Consider the following 24,029-nt stretch of genomic DNA (forward strand, 5'->3'; position numbering starts at 1 on the left):
TCCCTCTATAATATTTCCAGGCAATATCTTGTTTTACTTTCATATCTTTCTTTCCTCTGTAATATTTCATATCTTTCTTTCCTCTGTAATATTTCCCTGTTGTAAGCACATGTGAATATAAATAAGATGCTAGTGTGATTTTCTGTAAAATTCCATGCTTACTCGTTATGCAGTTTAAAATTTTATTCAATATTAAGATAGGTAACACTAGTTACGCAATGTGGATAGTACTTGATATATCAATAGTTCCGTTCATAGGAATTCTATTATTCTATTTAAATTATTATAAAATATTGCAATCAAGAGTAACTTACAACAGCTTACTGTTCACATACTTGTTATAAGACCTGAAAATCGCTTCAACACCTGAAACATAAAATCCAATAAATAAAATTTAGTCAAAACAAATCAAAAAGACAGTGCTGTAGATCCTGGCGCAAAGTGGTATCAGAGCCATACAGTGATACACTGTCTGACAAATTACAACAGTAGAACTATTCCACAGTGGAACTGTGGAAACAGTTATAACTGTAGAATTTGTACAACTGTTCTTTCCACTTCATAAGTTAAGATAAAGATACATTATACCATAAGAAATTAAGTGAGATTGACCACCAAGAAAGTTGGTCCGAGAGTTAAGACAAGAGACAAGTGAACGCCGATGCGAAAAGTACCGCCAAGGCCAGGAGAGTCGCTTAGGGAAAAAAGCTAAGGCCACTGAATGTCCAGATTGTCATTATCCGCAACCTACGGATGGCAAATCTCATAAGAAATCTTACTGGTAAAACTGTACCTTCATCTTCAAAACTTAGAGTTAAGAATAAAGAACAAATTATCATAAATGATATTGAAGAAAATATTCAAAACTGGAATATTCCAAAGGTACCAATTCATGATGTTTATAATAAAGGATCATTTAAACTTAAGATGGGTTATGCCATCAAGACTGTAGAAGAAAGTCTATCAGTCACGCAAAATCAAGAAGACTTTCACCTACTCTCGAAAAAAGTCATAGAAAAACATAGAGAAAATAATTACAAATATTTACACATTGGCCTCATTCAAATAGCCGTAAAACCTTTGACCCGACCAGGGTTGAACACTTCTGTGCTTGTATGCCTAAGAGATACAAGACACAATATATTCACTGACTCTCTACTATGCATGGTTGAATCCAGCCTCTGTAGCGGTCCAATTTATTTTAACTGTTTTCCCAATTTTTCTGTTTCTTTAAACGATCCAAATATTTTAGATATACTAACAATAAACCTCAAAACACATGGATTCAATATGCTCCATGGATCACAAAATCTTGCTATAGTCTATAGAATATACTATAAGGTCATGAATACACTAAGTCCCAATACTTTAAAACTTGATCAAAAGGATCAAACAATTTTGTTCCAAACAAATATAGAAAAATCTAATATGATAGTTCCAAAAACCATAAAATGGTCAGATATAATTCTACCTCAATCATGGGCATTACAAAATGCCAATCAACCACAAGAAATTCCTCAACATCATATTCCCAATCATATCATTGAACATACAGATGGAAATGTAGAAATACAATTTCAAAAAACAAATTTACATACACACGATGATATTGACATTAATAGGAAGAAAAATAGTAAACAAAATATACCAAGTAGGAAATCAATTTCTCACAACCCAAATGTTATTCTATTACCTCCTCCTCCTAGTCATAGTCATCCTTCTTCATCCAATTCCAATATACAATTTCAAGGAACACATAGAACTAGAGATAACATTGTAATTCCAACATATACATCATCTCATCCTACAACGTCTAATACTGAACCCAGTATAGAAGAATTACAAGACTTCCAAGTTTGTACATTACAACTTGAGGAGAATGATGATAATACTCAATATTCAGAAGAATATATCGCAGCCTATCTAGCAGCCAAGCTAGAACGAAAACAAAGGAAACTAAATAAAGCTTTTATTAAAAAAGATTATTTATCAGAAGAAAATAAAAATGGCGCAAAGTGGTATCAGAGCCATACAGTGATACACTGTCTGACAAATTACAACAGTAGAACTATTCCACAGTGGAACTGTGGAAACAGTTATAACTGTAGAATTTGTACAACTGTTCTTTCCACTTCATAAGTTAAGATAAAGATACATTATACCATAAGAAATTAAGTGAGATTGACCACCAAGAAAGTTGGTCCGAGAGTTAAGACAAGAGACAAGTGAACGCCGATGCGAAAAGTACCGCCAAGGCCAGGAGAGCCGCTTAGGGAAAAAAGCTAAGGCCACTGAATGTCCAGATTGTCATTATCCGCAACCTACGGATGGCAAATCTCATAAGAAATCTTACTGGTAAAACTGTACCTTCATCTTCAAAACTTAGAGTTAAGAATAAAGAACAAATTATCATAAATATATATATATATATATATATATATATATATATATATATATATATATATATATATATATGAGTATGCTAGTGTAGGCCCACTAGCCGACAACTACATATAAACCTAGTGGCCTAAATTCAATTTTGGCCATTATAATGGACAGGACCTCATTTTATATTTGAACTTTTTCTATAAATCCAAATCATGTGAAATTTTAGACGTCTATTCTTTTTATCAACGCGCACCTAATTAAAATATTTTAAAAAATAATTCATAAAATTTAAATTGACCAAAATACCCTTGCAATATTTCGGGGTATTTTGGTCAATTTATTTTCCACAAGATATATTTTTGATATTTTTATTAGATACTAATATTTTTAAAGAACACATGCTCAAATTTTTAAGTAATTTGAATTATGTAAAAAAATTAAAATTTAAATACGAAATGCAACCCATGAGCAGATTCAATCTAGGCCGTTTGGTCTATATATAGTTGTAGGCTAGTAGGCATATGCTAGCATTATATATATATATATATATATATATATATATATATATATATATATATATATATATATATATATATATCAATCTTACAACAGCTGGCCAGCTATAATGAATAGAATATAGGTGGAATGGGAGCCGTTAGATCTTCATCATGTAGTTTAGAATGCACATCACTATTTTAATTTTAATATTTTTTATATAAATCTGATTAATATGAAATTTTGGATGTATATACCTAACACTATTGCGCACCATATAAAAATATAAAACAAATATTTTCAATAACTTAAAATGACCAAAATAGCGCCATCATCTTTCAGGGGTATTTAGATCATTTTATATTTTGGAAAATATGGTTTTTATATTTTTTATTTGTGCGCCCTATTTTTTAGTACATATGTATAAAATTTCATTATGATATGATTTATAGAAAGATAATTAAAATTAAAACGGTGATATGCATTCTGAACCGGATGATAAAGATTTGACGACTCTCATTCCACCTATATTACTATTCGTTATAGTTGGTCAGCTATTAGTAGCTTTTACTTATATATATATATATATATATATATATATATATATATATCGAAGATACTGCAAAATGCCTATAAGCGAAAATGAACAGTGATTTCACCTATCCTCATCACCATCCAAACTTCATCACACGGTCACAATTGTCCAGTAGTGTTTTAATTTTCAATTTTTTTTTTTACTTATCAGAATTATCTAAAATTTGGAATGTGTGTACATCTTAGTGAGGAGCACCTAATAAAAATATAAAAAATAATAATTCGTAAATATAAATTGACCAAAATACCCCTATAAATTTTTTAATATATTTTGGTCAATTAATATTTTGCGAATAATTTTTTTCATATTTTTTTTAGGTGAGCCTCACGAAGATGTACATACACTCCAAATTTCAAGTAATTTTGTTTTCTAGAAAACAAATGAAAATTGAAACACTATCAGACAACTGTTACCGTGCGATGAAATTTAGATGATGATGAGGGTAGGTGAAATCACTGTTCATTTTTGCCGTTCAGAAGAGTTTTCATATATATATATATATATATATATATATATAAACAATGATCTAATGCAACAGTTATATTATAGTATAATGCAACGAGACTCTTAGAAAACCATGTTTGTGGTATTTGTATAACCCCATATTTTGCACACACACTCTCTTCATCTCAATAATCAATCCAAAAAAAAAAAGTTCAATTTGAACCCTAGATATGGTCAAGTCCCCTCCAAAAATAAATCTAGACCAGTCATTTTGTGAATTTCAAGAACTTAGCCTTTATTAACTTAAAACCACTTTCTTTTTTTTAACATTGTTCATCTAATAATAATAAAGGCATCTAAAAAAATTGAAAATGAAAAAATCCTTCTAATGCCTAGATCTAAGCATCTTAACAAAATGAACGGCTTATGTTAATTGGGCTAAAAAAATACTTTCTCGGTTGTGTTTTTAATTTTTTATTATTTTGTGATTGTTCATTAGAATGAAAAGAGTGTATATTTCAAATTTTGGATCAAACAAATGGTCATAAGATGGTTTTTTAAGGTTCCATGAAATCATTGCCCTATATATATATATATATATATATAAGATACTACAAAATGCCTATAGGTGAAAATGAACAGTGATTTCTTCTACCGTCATCACCATCCAAACTTCATCGCACAAACACAAGTGTCTGGTAGTGTTTCAATTTTCTTTATTTTTTTTAACTAATCATAATTATCTGAAATTTGGAGCGTGTGTACATCTTAGTGAGCCGCACATAATAAAAATATAAAAAAAATAATCCGTAAAATATAAATGGATTAAAATACCCCCGTAAATTTTGGGGGGTATTTTGGTCAATTTATATTTTACAAATTATTTTTTTTCATATTTTTATTATGTGCATCTCACTAAGATGTACAAATTCTTCAAATTTCAGATCATTCTGATTAGTTAAAAAAATGAAAGTTGGAACACTACTAGACAAATGTGTCCATACGATGAAGTTTGGATGGTGATGAGGGTAAACAAAATCACTGTTCATTTTCGTTTATAGGTATTTTGTAGTATCTTTCTATATATATATATATATATATATATATATATATATATATATTAGAAAAAATCCATCGCGTTACAATTGACACTTGAGATGGACTTTGATTGGTGCATGTGTTCTGTCTAGATATAGAAAGGTATCCATACATCATCATCTTTTGTCCGTGTCGTGAAGTCAGTAACTATACCATAATGCTCGAAATTTTTAGGGAAATTTGGTATCCTTGTAATTAGTAGTATTTAAAACATTTACATTATATTTCATATTTTATTCATATCCTTGTTTTTGGCACTTCTTTGATCTTTTTGAGAAGGAAAACGTGTATATGAAGATGCAACCTTATAATGTAGAACTACGGATACACCTCAAAAATCCATTAGAAAATGAAGTTTTAATGTTGAAAAACCCTTTGATTGATCATCTCGACATTGAGATGTATGAACATAAAAAATAAAAAGATTTTAAGTCTCCTAAATAATGCATTTTACAACATATCATCCACTCCGTCCATTTTCAAGATTTTCATATGTTTATAGATCTATTTGATTTTAATTATTTTTGAAATTTAAAATTTTATAATTAGATGTAAAAATAAATTTTAAGATAATCAAGCATTTTACATCAAAATTATATACCATGATAAAATTTGAAAATATACGTTACCTCTACTGGATGTCCGTATACCAACTGCACACTTCCCAAAATATCCCTTAATCTTAACTATTAGCTATGAACATCTCTTAATAAGGGACTTGGACTTCATTCTATGGAATAAGGAATCAAAATCGTTAGGAGCTATTAGTTCCAATGATTTAAAAAACACCGAGTCAACACAATATCGTTCGGTCCAACCTATGAATCAATCACCTAGTTTCGATTCTGTGTGTATATAGGAAAAGGGTCGAATCTAGAAGAGAACCAATAGTTCCGCATAGTAAATTTTCTATTTTCTATAATAAAACGATGATCCGGACCCGCTGATTCACCTATGGATTGGTTTTTGGCAAGTTCATTGGGTTTGTATGTATTTTTTTGTCGATTTATTGTTTTTTTCACACAATTATACAACGACCGCTAATCCTCCAATCCGGATAGGCTTTTGGGGTGCCTCATTTTGGGTAACTGATTCATTTTTCAAATCACTAAGTAGTTCTACACGGCTCATTGTAGGAAATGTTATGAAATGCTTATTGTAAGGTGTCGAAGCGTTCTAGTACGTAAGTGGTTCAAAAAGATTAGTTCCGTTTAATTCATTTAAGTGGCGTGGAACTATTTATTTCAAATTGCTTTGAATCATCTTCCCCTTCATTACTCATAACGAGTGGTGTAGAACTATTTATAAAATATGTAGATATATTTTGAGAACCGGTAATTATAAGTGCTAAATTTCCCAAATTTGTATTTAAGTAAAAAAAAGACCTACTATTCCAACTAAAAGTATATTAAATATTTTTATTTATACCATAATTTTCATATAAAATATTTTTATTTAAAATATAATGTTTTCAACATGCTGGAATAAGTCTACAAAACACTCTTGCGGGAGCATGGACGAATTAAATTTTCGTTCCTAGGAAATTGGTTCCTCGTGGGGATTCCAACAAAAATACATACAACCTTTTCTTCTTTTTTTTTTTTTTCTTTTTTGGGTACAGTGTGTATAGAGCTGAGGCTCTAAACAATCAAAATAAAATACACCTTCAAATAGCGACAAAAAATGTGATTTCAATACTGAAAATTTTTGTAACAGCTTGAAAATATGTTTTTATCTTTAATTATAAAATTTAAAACATTAAAAATAGTGTAGATCAAATAGATTTATGAAAACTTGAAAATCTTGAAGGCTACCAAGAGCCCAGCTTCAATCTACATGAATTTGGAGGACCTCCTAAATTCAATAATTAAATCAAGCTCCCCTCCATCATATTATTCGCTCTCTTCTTGTAGGACATTAAGTTGTGCATTTTGAATGCTCAAATGGTTGAACAAATAAGGAAAATCCACAAAACCTCAAACGTGAACTACCAAGGAGAATGAATGGACAAAATTAAAATCACTTTTATACCATGAAAAGAAGGCAAGACAGCAATGAGAGGATCCCCATAACCAACAGCTTTTCCTTTCACAGTTCTTCCGGTTCGAAATTTCCCAACCTGAACTTACAAAACCAACACAGATACAAGGCATAAAATTACAATGGAAAGAGAGTGACAATTTTTTTCTTTGAAAATTTAATTATCTAATTGATCATACAGTTGGAGAAGCCACTATAACATATGCATTTGATCCATCACTTTGAGACTTTTGAGGAAACATTAGAGAATGGACTGGAAGCAACTGGAGGGGCTTTTTGTGTGACAGATGGAGCAGTAGCAGGAACCGATTCAACCATGGGTTTAGTTGGAACAGGCGGAGGAATTGAAGGTGACACAATAGGGGAAGGAGCAGGAACCTTTGTATTTCCAATGTTCTGCCTCAGGTGCATTTCAAAGTCTCCAACCTGCACCAAAGTTAGGTATTGTGAATGCTCAGACAATGGACATTCTCCATGCTGTGCATAAGATGTTGTAGGACATGTTAATGATCTCATTAGAATCTGACACACACACACCATCAAAATCTGTATATACATACCCAGATGTTTGTATACACACTGATAAAATACATCATTGATCGAGAACTTCTGTTTCCAACCGACTTAAATGCCATTTTGCCCACAGGTACAAATCGTCATTGGGAGGGAGTCGTTTGGTTGTGCTGACACATTTTTGTTTTCGACATGAGCCTTACTGAAGCATTTACACCAAAAGGGCATATATTCCACATGTGCTCTTGACAAATAATGAAAACTACCCCTGAAAAAAGTGATACACATTAGTGACCAGGGTATTCTATGTCCATAGAATCCGGAGTAAGATGACATAGTTCACGAGTGTATATCACATACTGTTTGGTATGGGATTCTAAGCACTTCTCTTGACAACCTCATCCAGTTGCATTTTTCCTTCGATAGCATAGGTGCTCTGGTGTCTTTTGCATTTAGGAATTACATTTCGCCTGTCCTCAGTTTAAAATATTGCTTTCTGAATGAAAACTAGCATCTCTTTTCTTTTATGTGTGCCATTATAGCATTTCATTCATATAATCGACAGCATATCATCACGATACACAAAATGGAGGTATCAGGAGGTACAATTCACAATATAGGATATCTGTTGATGGAGTGAAATAAGATTCCAAAGGTCAAACTTTTCTCTAACTACCAAACTTGCCAAAGAGTCAACTATCTCATTGGGCTCCCTAAGGACATAATGAATGGACACCCAATCGCTAGCTAATCTCAAGGGAACAGAGCCTTGCCTTGCACCCACAAACTGATATTCATAAAATCACCTTCAGCTAATAATAGGAAACCACAGAAGTACTCGGAGAATGCCCTCAACCTTGTTAGAAGGCTCTTGAATCCTAAGCAATACTTCCTTCTCAAACCTGAAAGCACCTCAGGCCCAAACATCCTTTGTCCAAAACCCCAATTACAGAATAGAATTTCTTTCACTTTTCTCTGACACACGAGTCACACTCTGGTTAATTTTCTAGTGCTCCATATAGATTTGAACTCCTAGCTTCTCAACTGTCTCTGGTAAATAATGTCAAATTTATGTTAATTTTCTAGTGCTCCATATAGATTTGAACTCCTAGGTTCTCAAGTGTCTCCGGTAAATAATGTCAAATTTATGGGATAAATCCTTCCATCTCTGAGAGTTCCTTTGGCATTATATTAGTCAAAAAACTTGGATTTTACGACTATAGTTTATTAGTCAAAGCTTTCCAAAGACAAACTCCAGTTAAAAGTCCAAGTTTGATTTGTGCATTCAGAGATTTGTCAATTGGACAAACTCCAGCTAAAAGTTCAAGTTTAATTTGTGCATTCAGAGATTTGTCGACTGGTTTATAAATAGGTTTCAGTATGGGTTAAACAATGAAAAATGTAGATTGACTCCTAAGTAGTGGTTTAAAAATCGCCGGAGTCGGCACGGAATCGGCCCCGATTCAACTCAGGAATCGGTAATCCCATGCCGATTCTCAAGTATAACCAGAACTCGAGCGTGTCTAGAGGCAAATCGCCCAGATTATAACCAGAAATTGAGCGTGTCTAGAGGCGAACCAGCGATTTGTAACGGATAAATCGACATGAGTAGCATGGAATCGGCCTCGATTTGACCCAAAAATCAATAATCCCGTGCCGATTCTCGATTATAACCAGAGATTGAACATGTCTAGAGGTGAACCGTCACTACAACATGAGTTGCACACATCACACACCTGCTAGCACACTCACAACATTGGGTAGCAACCACACAATTTATACCATGTATGTTCGATGTGGGATAATTCCCATCAAACAGTAATAGCTTCTTCAAACTTTCAAAAGCTTTTGAATTACAGTAATAGCTTCTTCAAACTTTCAAAAGCTATCCCACCAAACAGTAATAGCTTCTTCAAACTTTCAAAAGCTTTTGAATTACAGTAATAGCTTCTTCAAACTTTCAAAAGCTTTTGAATTTTTAAAACTTCAGGGGCATACAATGTCAACCGTGATCCACGGGGACCATATAACATATATCTTATGAGTTGCATATGTCACGCACTAGCCAACGCACTTGCAGCAACCACGTACAATTTATACCATGTAAATCTTCTTCAAAAGTTTGATGGGGGATAATTCTCATCAAACAGTGTGATTGAGATTTTTATAAATAGCTCTCTCTCATATGTATAGTGGTAATAATGGTGTATATGTATAAAGTAAATTACATATTTTATAAATAGCTCTCGCTCTAAAGTAAATTATATATTTTATATGTATAAAATAAATTACATACTATAAAGTAAATTACTTACTTTATAAATACCTCTCTCTCTTATATGTATAATGGTGTATAAATTAAATATTTTATAAATGGATCTCTCTCTTATACAATGACATCTATCAAATGAAATAGTCTATAATTCTTTTTAAGATTAATTATATTTATTTATTTTTAAGATTTAATCCTTTTTAAGATTATATATATATATATATATATATATATATATATATATTTTATGATATATAAATATAAAGTACATATAATCTTTAATTACATATAATTCCAAAAATAAAATGCTATATAATAATTTAAAAAAAAAACATAATTATATGAAATTGTTGTTTGTTTATGTGAATAACTTAAATATAATTATGTTAAATTTATGTCAATATAATTATTTTATATACGCTAAATTATTTTTAAATTATATGAAAGTTATTTTTAACATTTTTAAATTATTTTGATTTTATATTATAATACTATATTATAATTAATAGTTATAATCAGGGACTTAAAAAACAACGAGTCGACTCGGTGGTGGTAATTAAATTATCTGATAAAAAAATGAAAAAATTCTTAGAAATAATAATTAGGTGCTCACCACCCCTATCTTCCAACAAAAAAGTCTAAATTTACTTGCCCAAATAAAACATAAAAATTCTATTAGGTTATTATCTCACGGGATTATTTCATTATATGATTAATAATTAATTAAGTAGTTAATTGAGATTAAAAATTAGTACTAGCTCATAGACATTAAAAAACAAAAATAATACTAATTCTAGTTTATTGAATATAAAAAAATATTAGTTTAGAGGATATTTTAAGAGAGAAAAATAACACTAACTCATACCACTTTAGAATTTATTTCTACATTGATAACCAAATATTTTATTTTATTTATTTTAATTTATTTGTATTATAAGTTATGTGATGTACTATTTTTTCTTACAATTGTCAATAAGACATTTTAAATTAATATAATAAAATAAACTATAAAATATAATGTACTATTTTTTCTTGCAATTTATTTGTACGATAAATTATGTAATGTACTATTTTTTCTTACAATTATCAATAATACATTTTAAATTTGTATAATAAAATAAACTATAAAATATAAACCAACAATTTTAATTTAAGTATATAATATTATAGTTAATTAGTTGTAATAATTTTGGATTATAATTAGTTAGGTTGTAATAATTTAGGGTTTTCCACTAATTCAAGATTTTGGTGGCCATTTTTTCATCGATTTAATCCATTCTTTATTGTAGTCCATATATGATTATATACTCCATCCATGATAATTCGATAATTTTTCTTTTGTGTGATGTAAATTTAATGGTAAACATAAGTTCATACAGAAAAATAACATCTCAATATTCGTATATTGATGAAAAATATAAAAGTTAAATGTAGTACTCTCATTTCTTATTGGATTCCTAAAAAACATTTATAATGAATTTTAATCATTTTTGTAGATTTTTTTTAAAGCTTAATCCAACCGAGTAGGTCAGTTATCGATCCGAATCGCCGATTCACCGATCTGGATGAGTTTTTAGGGTGTTCGATCCGAAGCACTGATCCGTATTTTAAACCATTGCTTCTAAGATATCATGTTTCTCTATGTTCCATGCGAACTTATACGGGTGCATACTTCTTTTTCGACTTCTCCAGTCTAAACCCATTTCCATTATTCAATACTTTGAAACTTATCTGTCATATACCCCCCATCCCTAAGCTAGTATATATTTATTGCCAAGCTCGCATTTATACATGTGCGGGCTTGGCCGCATGCTAACCACATCCCTAATTTTATAGGGTAAAAAAAACGTATATCTCCATTTATTAATTATACAAGCAACAAAACGTGGACATTAATCCGCGTGCTTTTTTTAAAAAAAAAGTAAAAAAAATAAAATTGTATAAAGAGGTCATTTACTTTCAATACAAAGTCACAATCACTATTGTCTATCAAAGTTTATATTGGGCGGTAGTAAGTGTGTCGCCTGCTGGAACTCAAAGTTTTCTTAAAAATCTTGAAAATTGAAGGTCCAAAAATACATTATGAGAAAAAATAGATTTGAAGTCTTAGAAATAGTACATCTTGTAATGTATTTTTGGACCTTCAATTTTCAAGATTTCTAAGTGTTCATATATTTACTCAATCTACACCTATTGAAGTTTTAAATTTTATAACTAGAAATGAATAAATTTTCAAGCCATCATAAATATTTCTAGTGTCGAAACAAGCATCTTTCGATACCATTTGAAGGTGCACCTGACTTTGATTGTTTAAAAACTCAACTTTATACGGATGCATATATAAAAGGGAAAATTACAAAACCCCGTTAAGACAAACTTTCTAGACAACCTCCCCCAACCTTTTTTTTTAGGTAAAATGACCTCAACCCCACAACCTCCCCCAACTATTTTTTTTTTGGTAAAATAACCTCAACCCCACTCCCTAAAATTTACATCCCTATTAGTTCTTTGGTTCACCAAAATCCCTTGTACCCGAAGTTTAAAATTTTGAAACCGTTAACCACCCAATTATATTTTCTTTGTTTTGATTTTACAAATTTGATCTTTTTGCTTTACAAAATGCCAAACCCATCCAAACTGTGGGTAACAAACTAGCAATTGAATCGCATACCACTGCCCCCATCTCCTGCCCTCATCTCCCAGTTCTCAAAACGTATGAATTTGAAAATTCCTTTGTGCATAAACTCTTATGCACATTATTTTTACTAGGTTCGTTCCATTAGACCTGGATCATACACCCTCCGAATCCTTGACGATTCTTATGTCCCTGCTATTATCCATTGCCCTACAATTTCGATTAAATCATTTTGTTGAAATAAAAATATTCGGATTTTCGTCTGAAATGTTCTCCGATATCTAATATTGATTTTTGTGCAGGTGGGAAGGCTTTATTCCTGTTGCTCTCCACTACTGGTACCAAAAAAGGGACAGATTGGCTCCTCCCAATGTTGGTTTCCCAAAATTTTTGAAAACCATGTCTATAAATCAGGCTTGTCCGGAGCCATGACATAATATTCAGAAAGGCCTGCTTGGTTTCAGCAATTCCTTTGCCTTCAAACTCCAATCCCTCCCGTTGTTAAAGAGAGAGAGAGACCAGTCTCTCCCTGAACCCAAAAGCATGTTTCTCTCACCTCATCAGCAAAATACATGAAGACTGAAGTTTCACGGCTGCAATTGCCAGTGTAAAATCTGCTATTGAGTACCCAGAAAGAGACTCTCCATTGGATGAGATGGTTGAGTCACATTAGTGCTTTGACTAATAGTAAAGATGGGACTAACTGGCATAACCCTCTGGTGGTCTTCAAGGACCTGCTTCAAATAAATGCCTCACAGGTTGCAGAAGTGAAACAACTCTTTTTTGAAGACATATCTGATTTTTTTTTCAAGCATAGTATTTGAGGATGTAATTGAGAATTACAATGTGCAATTAGACAGGTATAGAAATGTAGGGAAACAATACACGAACGGAATGCTTTCGTTGTGTCGTTTTTGATAGTTGAAGATCTACTTCCCATTCAAATTCATATCGTTGAGGTCAGTGCACTATCTTATCAAGCTTTGCTCATTCCATTGGTTTAACATTGTATTTTCTGGTGTAATGCAACTCTTATTTGGATGAATCCATGCACTGGTATAATTCTCACCAATAGACAACGTACAGTTCCTAAAAATGTGTGCACGTGTGGGGGAGAGAGTTGTTGTTACTTGCATTTGAAACATAGAAACTTCATATTTTCTCATCTCCAGTAATTTTATAGACAAGATATAAGCACAAGATGTGGAGAATCCAAGAGTTTGTATTTGAATTTGGTGACATAAAAAAAGAAAAGGACTACGGTTCGGAGTAGGATGGGTTCTTACTCCACAATAATCAACCTGGTAAATCAGTTCTTCTTCACTGGCCTCATATTCTGCCTCTGCAGCATGCCCTCATGTTTCTTTAGGAATCTTCATTCCTCCATCAAATCTTCATATCAATAAGTAAAAAATATATATATTAACTTTCATAAAGACCTAAATGTATCTTGTTACATGGGTACATACCTCGCATTATATATAATGTCATTTAATTATTTTACTTTTTCAACATTTTTCAACTATTTTTAGTTGTTTCATGCTAAAACCAGTCATTTGCAGCAAGTTACTTTGAATAACATAGAAATAAATTTCCCAAAAGATAAACTTATACGTAAAACTACCTATAAGTTTATTTCGGAATAATTTTGAGTGACTAAAACCAGTCATTTTCAGCAAGTTACTTTAAATAACATAAAAATAAATTTCCCAAAGAATAAACTTATATGTAAAACTACCTATAAGTTTATTTCAAATAATTTTGAGTGACACCGCCAAATATTTGATAATCCATTGTCAAGATTTATTTTATTAAAATAGTGATTAATCATTAATGAGTTAAATCTTATTTGTCCTTTGGATCTACTAGTGGAATCCACGTGCTCCACACATGATTTGATTTCTCTTAAAATAAATTAGAATGTTTTTATTAAGGTGTGGTTTACATAAAGGTTGCAACCATAAACCATCAAAGTAAGGTGCACCATCAAATTTTATCATAAGATGTAATTTTGGCATAAAAAATGCATCGAATAGCTAGGATTTCAAGAAAATGATGCCATTCGTTTGACCTAACATTTTTTAGTGCATGGAATTGCTCACTTCTTGTTTTTCCAAAAGATAATAAGCGCAATACAAAGTAAATACGATCACATTTTCCTTCATAAATAGACAGACTGCAATATAAAGTAGATAAGATCACTTTATGCACATAAATTGACATTATGGAACATATATAATTCTAACTTTGACAGGGTATATCTGAGAAAACTTAACTTCCAGAGAGAACATAGATATATCAGACAAACGAGAACATACCTTTATGAGAACCAGTCAAAAGTTCATAGGTTTCAAATCTGACTCCAAAAGATGGAACCCTGTCTGGTCCCAACCACCCAAATCCTCTACACAAACCTGATGCATTATTAGGAGAAATTCACCAACCAAATGATAAAAATAATGCAAAACTACAACTTTCATGGATTTAATCTTGTGAAACTACCCAGAACCTACGTTCGTAAAAAAAGTACCGTTTTACATGCCTTTACCTATAAATAATTGGATTTGAGTCAATAGAAGATTACCAGCATTTACCTATAAATAATTTAGAAATATCATGTTATGAAGCCTCCTATTTTAACCAAAAACCTGCAGTTCCAATCCTCATTAAGGTGTGAGCCCTGAAATCCAACTCTCTGTTGAGTGGGACGGTAATCTTCTATTGACTCACAACCCCCTTTACCTATAAACAATTAGCTAGCTGATTCAAATATGAAAACTAAAGTACAAAATTTTGAAAAAAGAAAAACTTTCACAATCCAATGAACTTTGACCTTCAATTGGCCATGACGGCCAATATCAGTGTGTCCTGGAGGGATAGCAACTAGTTGTTTATTTCCTTCTTGATTGTGGGATAACAATAACTTGTCGCTAATGAACCCAAAAGTTCAACCTTTTATTAAGTATCAAGTACATCAATCACAATACACTAGAGCAAACTACAAAATCTAATCTTAAATAGTTCATTTTACCAAAAGTTGCATCTGTAACTAATTTTCAAAACATAGTGAAAACAATGGCCCAAGAATCAGACAAGTGGTCCAAGCTGCCTAATACAAACTAGGGCTCATGTTCCCAACCCAAACTTGGCCTTACCTATCTTATGGCTCAATGTTTGTCAGTTTGTCCTGTTATCCATACACCTCCATCTTTCAATGGTTATTTCCATGTTGAAATTTTGACAGTAATGAGTTTATTACTGTCCATCATGTTAAATCCATTTCCATGGTCACTCTAAAAATTGACAATGCATAAAAATGTCATTATATCTCATAGGTGACCATTTAACGACTTATCATTTTCTCTTGAAAATATGCAAGATCCACCATGAGTTTCTCAGCTATACGGCAAATGTTCCATTTCAATTTTTTCCCATCAATTTTTCCAGTATGATTTCTTCCTCTTCATCCACCCTTTTCTCTCCCCATAACCATATCACTCCATTCATTGTCCAGGAGGTTTTTTCGACTCCTAACATGCTCGAGCAAATTCTCATTCCATTGGATCATTTACTTCTTGCAGCCATTCATTATCATGATGATTCCTCAGCTTAACACAAGACAAATCCAAAATTTTAAGCCCTCTGAGTAACAATATATGAGAAAGAATATGCAATTCTTCATGAAAATCACATGGGATCTCAGCTATGGTCTTCACTTAGCGTGGAAAAAAAAACCCAGGGGGTGATATAAATACAGATAAGCTTAAGGCCCAGTTAGTTGCAGACCTTGAACGGTAATTGGCACTTATGCAAGCCACAAATGCCCTGTTTGGAAGATCCACAAAAGAATCACTCTTCATAGGTTTTCTCATGATTACCAAAGATTTTTCCTCTCTTGCAGCAGATGAAAGTATCTACACAGCTTGTTAACTTAAAAAAATGAAGTATCTACTATACATTAACAAACCAAATTACAGCTAACTTTTATTTAACAAGGAAGGTACATATCCTCTTTGAGGAATAAATGGTTATTTCATGTTCCAGTAAGCATTTCACAGATTCATTTCCCACAACATTCAAAACCATCGATGTACAAACAAGATATGCTACTAAACAATGAACCAGCACTAATTCATGGCCAAAAAATCACATAATATAAATTTTCAAGAATACCTGAAATTTTCAAAGATACCTGACAGTCATCAAGGTCACCACCGCAACTTTTGAGAAGTGAATGCAACCTTTGAATGCCTTGAAGAACCAAATTTCTGCAATTTCCAAGCTCCTTCAGTATGGTAGCCCCTCTGAGTTCCATGAGAATTAGAGCAAGCTTTAATCACACAATGCTATCTTATACCCCTCCTCCACAATTCTATTCTGTTTATTGATGAACCCATCCATCAAAGCTACATATGTGGAGCTAGGTATTGAGAGGCCCTTATGCACCAATTCTTCCATAACATATTTTGCTTCCTCAAACCTACCCTCACTACATAATTTTTTGATGTTATTTTCATAAAACTTGGATTCCGACTCTTCATCTAGGCATTGGCTATCATGCTTAGATTCCTTAGAGTGAGACTTTCCCAATACTGCATAGGTAATCTGGTCTGGTAAAACTCCACTCTCTATCATCTTCCTAAACAGATTCTCTGCCTCTTCTTTTCTTCCAGCTCTAGATAACCCACGAAGAATTGCATTATAAGAAAATTTATCAGGACCCAATTTCTTCTCCCTCATTTCCTCAAAAAGCTTTATTGCATCTTCAATCCTGCCTTCATAACAGAGCCCTCTAATCAATATGTTATAGGTAATGGCATCCACAGTCTTTCCTCTAGAAACCCACATTCCAAAAAGCTTAATACCCTTATCCACCATCCGCCTATTACAAAGCCCATGAATCAAAATATTGCACGTGATCACATCGGGCTTGAAAGACTTCTCGACCACCTGGTTATGAAACTGAAAGGCTTCCTCCAGTCTTCCCTCTCTGCAAAAGCCATGGATGAGAGTATTATAAGTGGTACCATCAGGAACCAATCCTCTCTCCAACATCTCTTTGAACTTCGACATGGCATCACTGGTCCGACCCAATTTGCAGAGACACTTAATGATCGAATTGAAGGTGGAAACACTTGGAAAAATCTCATTTTTCATCAACTCATCCCAAACAACCATAGCTTTATCCACACTTTCTTTCTCACAAAACCCATTTATCACAGTTCCATAGCTAACTTCATCAGAAACAAATCCCTTTTCATGCGAAGAAACCAGCATATCATATGCATCATCTACTCTCTTCCCCTCGCATAGACAATTGAGAAGAGTATTGAAAGTGAAAGTATCCATTCTCAATCCTTTTGATACCATCTCATCCAATAGCTTAAAAGCTTCAATCAGTCCGCCACTTTTACAATACCCATCTATCAGAGTGTTGTATAATACAGAATCAGGCAAGAAACCATCACCAACCATTTTTTTCAACAATGCATTTGCCGAATCAAACTTCCCATCTTTACACAAACCATTAACCAGAATATTGTAAGTTACAGAGTTAGGAGCCACCCCTTTCGAAACCATCTCTTTGAAAACCTCGAAAGCACGATTGCTCTGACCCCAACAGAAGCAAGAACTAATAATGGTGTTATAAGTTACAGCATCAGGAGGAGTTCTGAGCTTACCCATCATGTCATCTCTGAGTTTAATGGCGTCATCAATCTTCCCTTGGTCACAGAGACCACTCAATAGTGTGTTATAAGTCCAGTTATCAGGCAAAACCTGGTTGCTCTGAGACATGAGGTCCACAAGCTTCACAGCTTCTTTAACTCTTCCAAGCTTGCAATAACCTGCAACAATGGTGTTATAAGTGATTCGATTCGGTGGAATTTCGGTCTTTTTCATTCGAGCAAGAAGATCCCGAGCTTCCATTAAGAGCCCCCTCTTGCAAAATGCATGGATTAGGGAATTGTAAGTTACAGTGTCAGGGTAGAGAGAGAAAGTGGGCATGTCCTTGAAGAGAGAGAGAGCACTTGAGAGCCGGGAGCGATTACAAAGAGCAGAAATCAGAATGTTGTAAGAAGAAGTGGAAGGCGGGTGAGAGAGAGAGCGTATATCAGAGAGGAGAGAGCGGGAGTAAGAGAGAGAAAGGGGAAGTGAAGAGGAGGAGAGAGAGAGGAGGAAGGTGTTGAAGGTCAGGAGAGACGGGGCAAGGTTTCGGGTTTTCATGAGAGAGAACACTTGGAGAGCGGAGGAGGGGTGAGAGGAGAGAGAGAGGCAGGTTAGAGAGAGGTCGAGGAGGAGGCGAGGAGGGGTGGGGTGGGGAGGAGAGAGAAGAGAAGGGAGGAGAGTGGGGCGGTGAGAGGAGAGAGGGAGGAGGAGGGACTTTGCTTGGGTTATTCGCCCGCTTTTGAGGAGAGAGCAAATGTGAGAGAGCCGCGAGGAGAAGTAAGAGATTGAGGGAGCTGTGGAGGTGGGGGCTTGCATTGAGAGAGAGAGAGAGAGAGGTGGAGTTGCAGAGTTTAGAGAGAGAAAGAGAAGGAGAGAGAGAGAGGTGGGGTTGCAGAGTTTAGAGAGAGAAAGAGGGGAAGGAGAGGAATAGTGCAGGTTAGAGTTGATGCAGAGGTGAGAAGTCCCTGAATGCAGTAGCGGTTCGCGCTTCCCGTCTTTAGAGAGAGAGAGAGCAGACTGTAGCTCTATCAGGGCCGGTACGGGCCAGGCCAGGTAAAAATTACAGAAAATAAAATAGAGAAAAAGATGAAAAAACAAAGGTCGGGTCTGGAAACTAGGCCAGCCAGGCTCTAAGCAGCATTCATCAAATGTGAAGAGGATCTTGATTTGAATCATAGTAACATTAGAAACAAAATCTTCTCCAGATCTTCAGGTCATGCAATGGTGATCTGATACAGAACCAGTCAAAGGTGATCAGAGTGAAAGAACCATTCAAACGTGATCAAAGCATAGTTAGCAAGTCGCGGAATAATAAAAGGGCAATGATGTCATGCAACAGTCGTATCATAGGATGATGCAACAATCTTCAAAAACCATGTTAGGGCCATTTGTTTGATGCAAATTTTGAAATATACACTCTTTTCATTTTAATGAACAATCACAAAAAAAGAAAAAATTGAAAATGCAACTTAAAAAATATTTTTTTAGCCCAATTAACATAGATCGTCCATTTTGATAAGATGCTTAGATCTAGGCCTTAGAAGGATTTTTTTTTTTCCATTTTTTAGATGGCTTTATTATCAATAGATGAACATTGTTAAAAAGGAAAAAATGATTCTGAGTTTGTAACGGCTAAGACCTTGAAATTCACTAAATCAATGGCCTAGATTCATTGTTGGAGGGAACTAATTTTGACCATATCTAGGATTCAAATTGAATTGTTTTTTTTTTTTGGTGATTGATTATTGAGATGAAGAGAGTGTGTGCAAAATTTTAGGTCATACAAATACCACAATCATGGTTTTCTAGAAGTATGGTTGCATTATACTATGATACAATTGTTGCATGAAATCACTGCCCTCCTATATTAGGGGCATTTTCTGATTTTTTCTTTGAAAAATAATCATATACCTTGGTTTACAGTTCTTGTCCCTCCTATATTAGGGGCATTTTCTGATTTTTTCTTTGAAAAATAATCATATACCTTGGTATACGGTTCTTGTCTTTAGTATTGTTGTTATTTCAGTTTATGCTCATGAGTTTTATGTTGTGACAACATAGTAGGTATTGTTGCTGGAGTTATTGAAAATTTCAACAAAAAAGGGTCAAAGTATTACTCTAATGACACTAGTAGAGCTATAAAATTATTGTTTAATGGCTTTAATATATCTATACAATAGTTGCAAATCATAATCCTATATTGTGTTAGATTTACATATCTGATTTTTTCATTGAATTTTTTTTTAACCAAATCCGAAATATTCACGATTAGATAACATACCTTATTTTTTGGCGATCCCTATTTTTTACCCGATTCTTTCTCCGACTTTTTGAAACAAAACCAATTTATTTCCGATCTATATTTTATCAAATGTGAAGAGAATTTGATTTGAATCATAATAACATTAGAAACAAAATAAAATAAAATATAGGTCAGAAATAACTCGGTTTTGTTTCAAAAAGTCGGAGGAAAAAATCGGGTAAAAAATAGGGATCGCCAAAAAAAAAGGTAAGTTATCTAATCGTGAATATTTCGGATTTGGTTCAAAAAAACGTAGTGAAAAAGTCGGATATGTAAATCTAACACAATATAAGATTATGATTTGCAACTATTGTATAGATATATTAAAGCCATTAAACAATAATTTTATAGCTCTACTAGTGTCACTAGAGTAATACTTTGACAATTTTTTTGTTGAAACTTTCAATAACTCCAACAACAATACTTAGTATGTTGTCATAACATAAAACACATAGGAGCATAAAATGAAATAACAACAATACTAAAGACAAGAACTGTGAACCAAGGTATATGATTATTTTTCATACAACCGTTGCATGAAATCATTGCTCAATATGGGATTGCAATTAATTAAAAGAAAGCACAAAGACCCAAATATGTAATATAGTGGTCCATCCAAAATGCTATGTTGTACAACCAATGAAATAAAAGATAAAAAGTAAGATATGAAATTAATCAAAACTTCTCTATTCATATAAAAAATAAAAATAAAATAAAAAATTAAAAAAAAAAACCAAAATACTTGAGCAATTTTGAATCTAACTCCTAGCTACCCAAATCTCTAATATCATTGAATCTCTCACTTGCTTGTTATAAAATGCTGGTTTTAAAGAAAAATATATATATTTTTCATTGGGTTACTCTTCCTCTAAGTCTACCTATTATTTTGAGATAGGATTGTTTTGATTACTTTTTTTGGGGAATATATTGCTTGTTTTGTCAGTACAAGGAACTCATTCGAGAAATTTTTGATAGAAGTTGTTGTTAAGTCAAGCTTTTTAATTTACTCCCACTGTTAATGAACTTATATTTAAACCAATATTCCATAATATTAAGTTAAAGAAGATATACAGCTATAGGGAGGAATTTTTTTTAAATGTTGTTTTGCAAAAAAGATAAAGTACGGATTTAAATCGGTTCTATTAAAAAAAACGTGATTTTTTGAAGATCTTTTGAAAAACTCAGAGTTCTAAACTGATTCCAAAAGAGCATGTTTTAAACGGAAATTTGCTAACTATGGATCAAAGTGAAATATCTAAGGAACACTCATCAATTGAGAAGAATATCCCAGATTGGAAAACGTGCTTTTTGACATGAATTTGGGGCATCGAATATTATGAATCAAAGAAATCATATTATCAAATTTTTAGGGCATAAAAACAAAGCAAAGCTCTAAATTTTTTTAGAGTAGCTTTACAACAGGGAAAAATAAGTACAGACTATTAGTCAGCAAATCGCCGTTTAATAGGTGATTTTTAAAAAACTCGGCGTTTTTATGGAAACAGTTTTAAACGGAGACTTTTTAAAATGTCGGGAAAAAATCGCTCCTTTTTCATAATACGATTTAAATCAGGCCAAAAAATTGTATCTTTTTTTACCTACAATTTTTTTTTGAAAGATTTTTTTTTTTTTTCCTGTTTTGTGTATTGCAGCCATTGCTACTTTCATGCTTTTGAAAAAAAATTATTCTTTAAAAAAAAAACTAAAATAGAAATTTTTATCCCCACCGTGTTCTTCAAAGCCACAGTTGCAGACTGAAGGTATGATTTCTTTTTCCCCTTTTTTTTTCAACTTAAACAAATACATGCAGATTTCAGTTGTTATTATGGAAAATCATTGTGTAAATGAAATATTGTTTATAGCAAATCACTTTGTAAAGTACATCATTGTGTAAAGAAAATCATACACATGCAGATTTCTGTGATCATTTGTGATAATTGTTTTTATGACAATACTGTTTATGGCACAAATTAGAGCTCAAAACTTAGTCTTTTACAGATTAATGAGAAGCAGAGAGTGTGACTACAGGCCCGAGTAATCAATATTTTGTTTTTGATTATGTGATAACAAAGATAAACAATATAGTGCAAATTGTAAACTTACAGGAGCAATTAGTTTCCCAAACCCAATCCTTCAGCTCTGCTTGCTGTTTCCCCCAAGAAAATGAAAAGCCTTCTTCTTTTTTCTCTCTAAAATCAGTTAGGGCTCTTTACAAAGTTAGAACTTTCTCTCAAATAACATCTCAGAGAGAAAAACCCTCTTCAAACTATCCCAAATCACCATTCCATCTTCCTTTTCTCTCTCTAAAAATCAGTTAGGAATTTCTCTCAAACAACATCCCAAGGAGAGAAAAACCTCTTCAAACTTTTTCTGTCTCTAAAAACCATCTTCCTTTTCTCTCTCTAAGCCTCTTCCATTAAGGTTTGTGAAGCCGATGAACACTTCCATTAGGGTTTGTGAAGCCGATGAACACTTCCATTAGGGTTTGTGAAGCCGATGAACACTTCCATTAGGGTTTGTGAAGCCGATGACTTCTTCCATCTTCACTCTCTATAAACCGTAATGGCTATCAGCCTAGCCCCATTTTCTTCTCTTCCTTCTTCCTTCCCTCTCTAAACCGTAAACACAGACGTGAAACCAAATTTATGCGGGCCAATTTCCAACTAAATAAATTTATAAAATTTTAATCATAGTTATGGAGTGACCGCAATACCCATACTATAGTTGAAATCATTGTAACGAGAAAACAAAAAAACAAAAAAAAAAAATTCTCTTTTTTTTTTATTACCCGCTGAATGTGATGTTTAAATATTTAATTAATAAATTTATATAGTATATTTATCACCCTACTATAGTTAAAATATTTAATAAATAAAATTATATAGTATATTTATTTTTGGTATATAATAAGTAGGTATGATGTTTCTTAAAATATTTAATGGGTATATTTTTTTGGTATTATATTAGATGATTGAATGAGAGCCCGAAAGTATTTAAATTAATTGACTGAATTATATTAGTTTAGTAAAAATTTTATGGATGAATTAGTTATTGATAATTTTGACATAATTTTTATTTTTTAGAATTATAAAATTTCTAATATTATAAATTTATCCAAGTTTTTTACTCTAATTTTTTTTTAGGCTAATTTAATATATAAACGATATATTTATATGAAGTATTTTTGCCGATCCGTATTTTTTATCTGATATTTTTATCTAATTTTTTAAAATAAAAAAAATTGGTTTCTAATTTAACGGTGAGCCGATTTATTGATAGTGACTCCCTAACTATACCCAACTATTTTTTCAGAGGGAGGGAGAGAATGCTCTTACTCAGATAGGGTGAGAGAGAGAGGTTGCTGATGTACTTTTGGTCGCACGGGCTGAGATAAAGAGAACGGAAAGAGAGCTTTTTAAATGCAGACCAAAATTTCGAGACAAAATCTTCCTGCACTTTAGCTAATAGAACAATTGTACAGTATGATCCCGTAGAAGCATGCTGTGATATTTGCTCCAGCGGGTACATAACTCCCTCGTTTAGGGCATTTACCAACTGTTGGTGCCATTCCTTTTCGGTC

The 24,029-nt window shown here is 32.6% G+C and overlaps 1 protein-coding gene and 2 long non-coding RNA genes across 16 annotated transcripts; 1 reads left to right on the plus strand and 2 right to left on the minus strand.

The window, feature by feature from the left end:
- Positions 1-7,026: 7,026 nt before the first annotated feature.
- Positions 7,027-7,745, minus strand: LOC148781051 (uncharacterized). Its single transcript, XR_016061233.1, has 2 exons — positions 7,621-7,745; positions 7,027-7,486 (listed from the first exon to the last, which is right to left on the minus strand). It is a non-coding gene; the product is annotated as an uncharacterized LOC148781051 (long non-coding RNA).
- A 4,739-nt stretch (positions 7,746-12,484) lies between these two features.
- Positions 12,485-13,552, plus strand: LOC148781052 (uncharacterized). Its single transcript, XR_016061234.1, has 2 exons — positions 12,485-12,614; positions 12,783-13,552. It is a non-coding gene; the product is annotated as an uncharacterized LOC148781052 (long non-coding RNA).
- Positions 13,553-13,615: 63 nt separating this feature from the next.
- LOC18423487 (uncharacterized) lies at positions 13,616-23,063 on the minus strand. 14 transcript variants are annotated; one of them, XM_020674751.2, is made up of 4 exons: positions 22,553-23,063; positions 16,673-18,326; positions 14,799-14,884; positions 13,616-13,872 (listed from the first exon to the last, which is right to left on the minus strand). In XM_020674751.2, the coding sequence occupies exon 2, from the start codon at positions 18,274-18,276 to the stop codon at positions 16,813-16,815; it is 1,464 nt and encodes a 487-aa protein (XP_020530410.2). In that variant the 5' UTR covers positions 18,277-18,326; positions 22,553-23,063; the 3' UTR covers positions 13,616-13,872; positions 14,799-14,884; positions 16,673-16,812. The 14 variants fall into 14 exon arrangements, with proteins under 14 accessions (XP_020530410.2, XP_020530422.1, XP_020530406.2 ...); XM_020674763.2 differs by having other exon boundaries at positions 14,799-14,894; XM_020674747.2 differs by having other exon boundaries at positions 16,654-18,326.
- Positions 23,064-24,029: the final 966 nt, after the last annotated feature.

This window comes from Amborella trichopoda, chromosome 8 (assembly GCF_054954075.1).
Source record: "Amborella trichopoda isolate Santa Cruz 75 chromosome 8, AtrichopodaSantaCruz75HAP2 v2.0, whole genome shotgun sequence".
Lineage (NCBI taxonomy): Eukaryota > Viridiplantae > Streptophyta > Magnoliopsida > Amborellales > Amborellaceae > Amborella > Amborella trichopoda.

Bases quoted from the DNA above. Each gene is read 5' to 3' on its own strand.
- LOC18423487 (XM_088874490.1), bottom strand. From the start codon at position 19,323: ATGATTCAAATCAAGATCCTCTTCACATTTGATGAATGCTGCTTAGAG.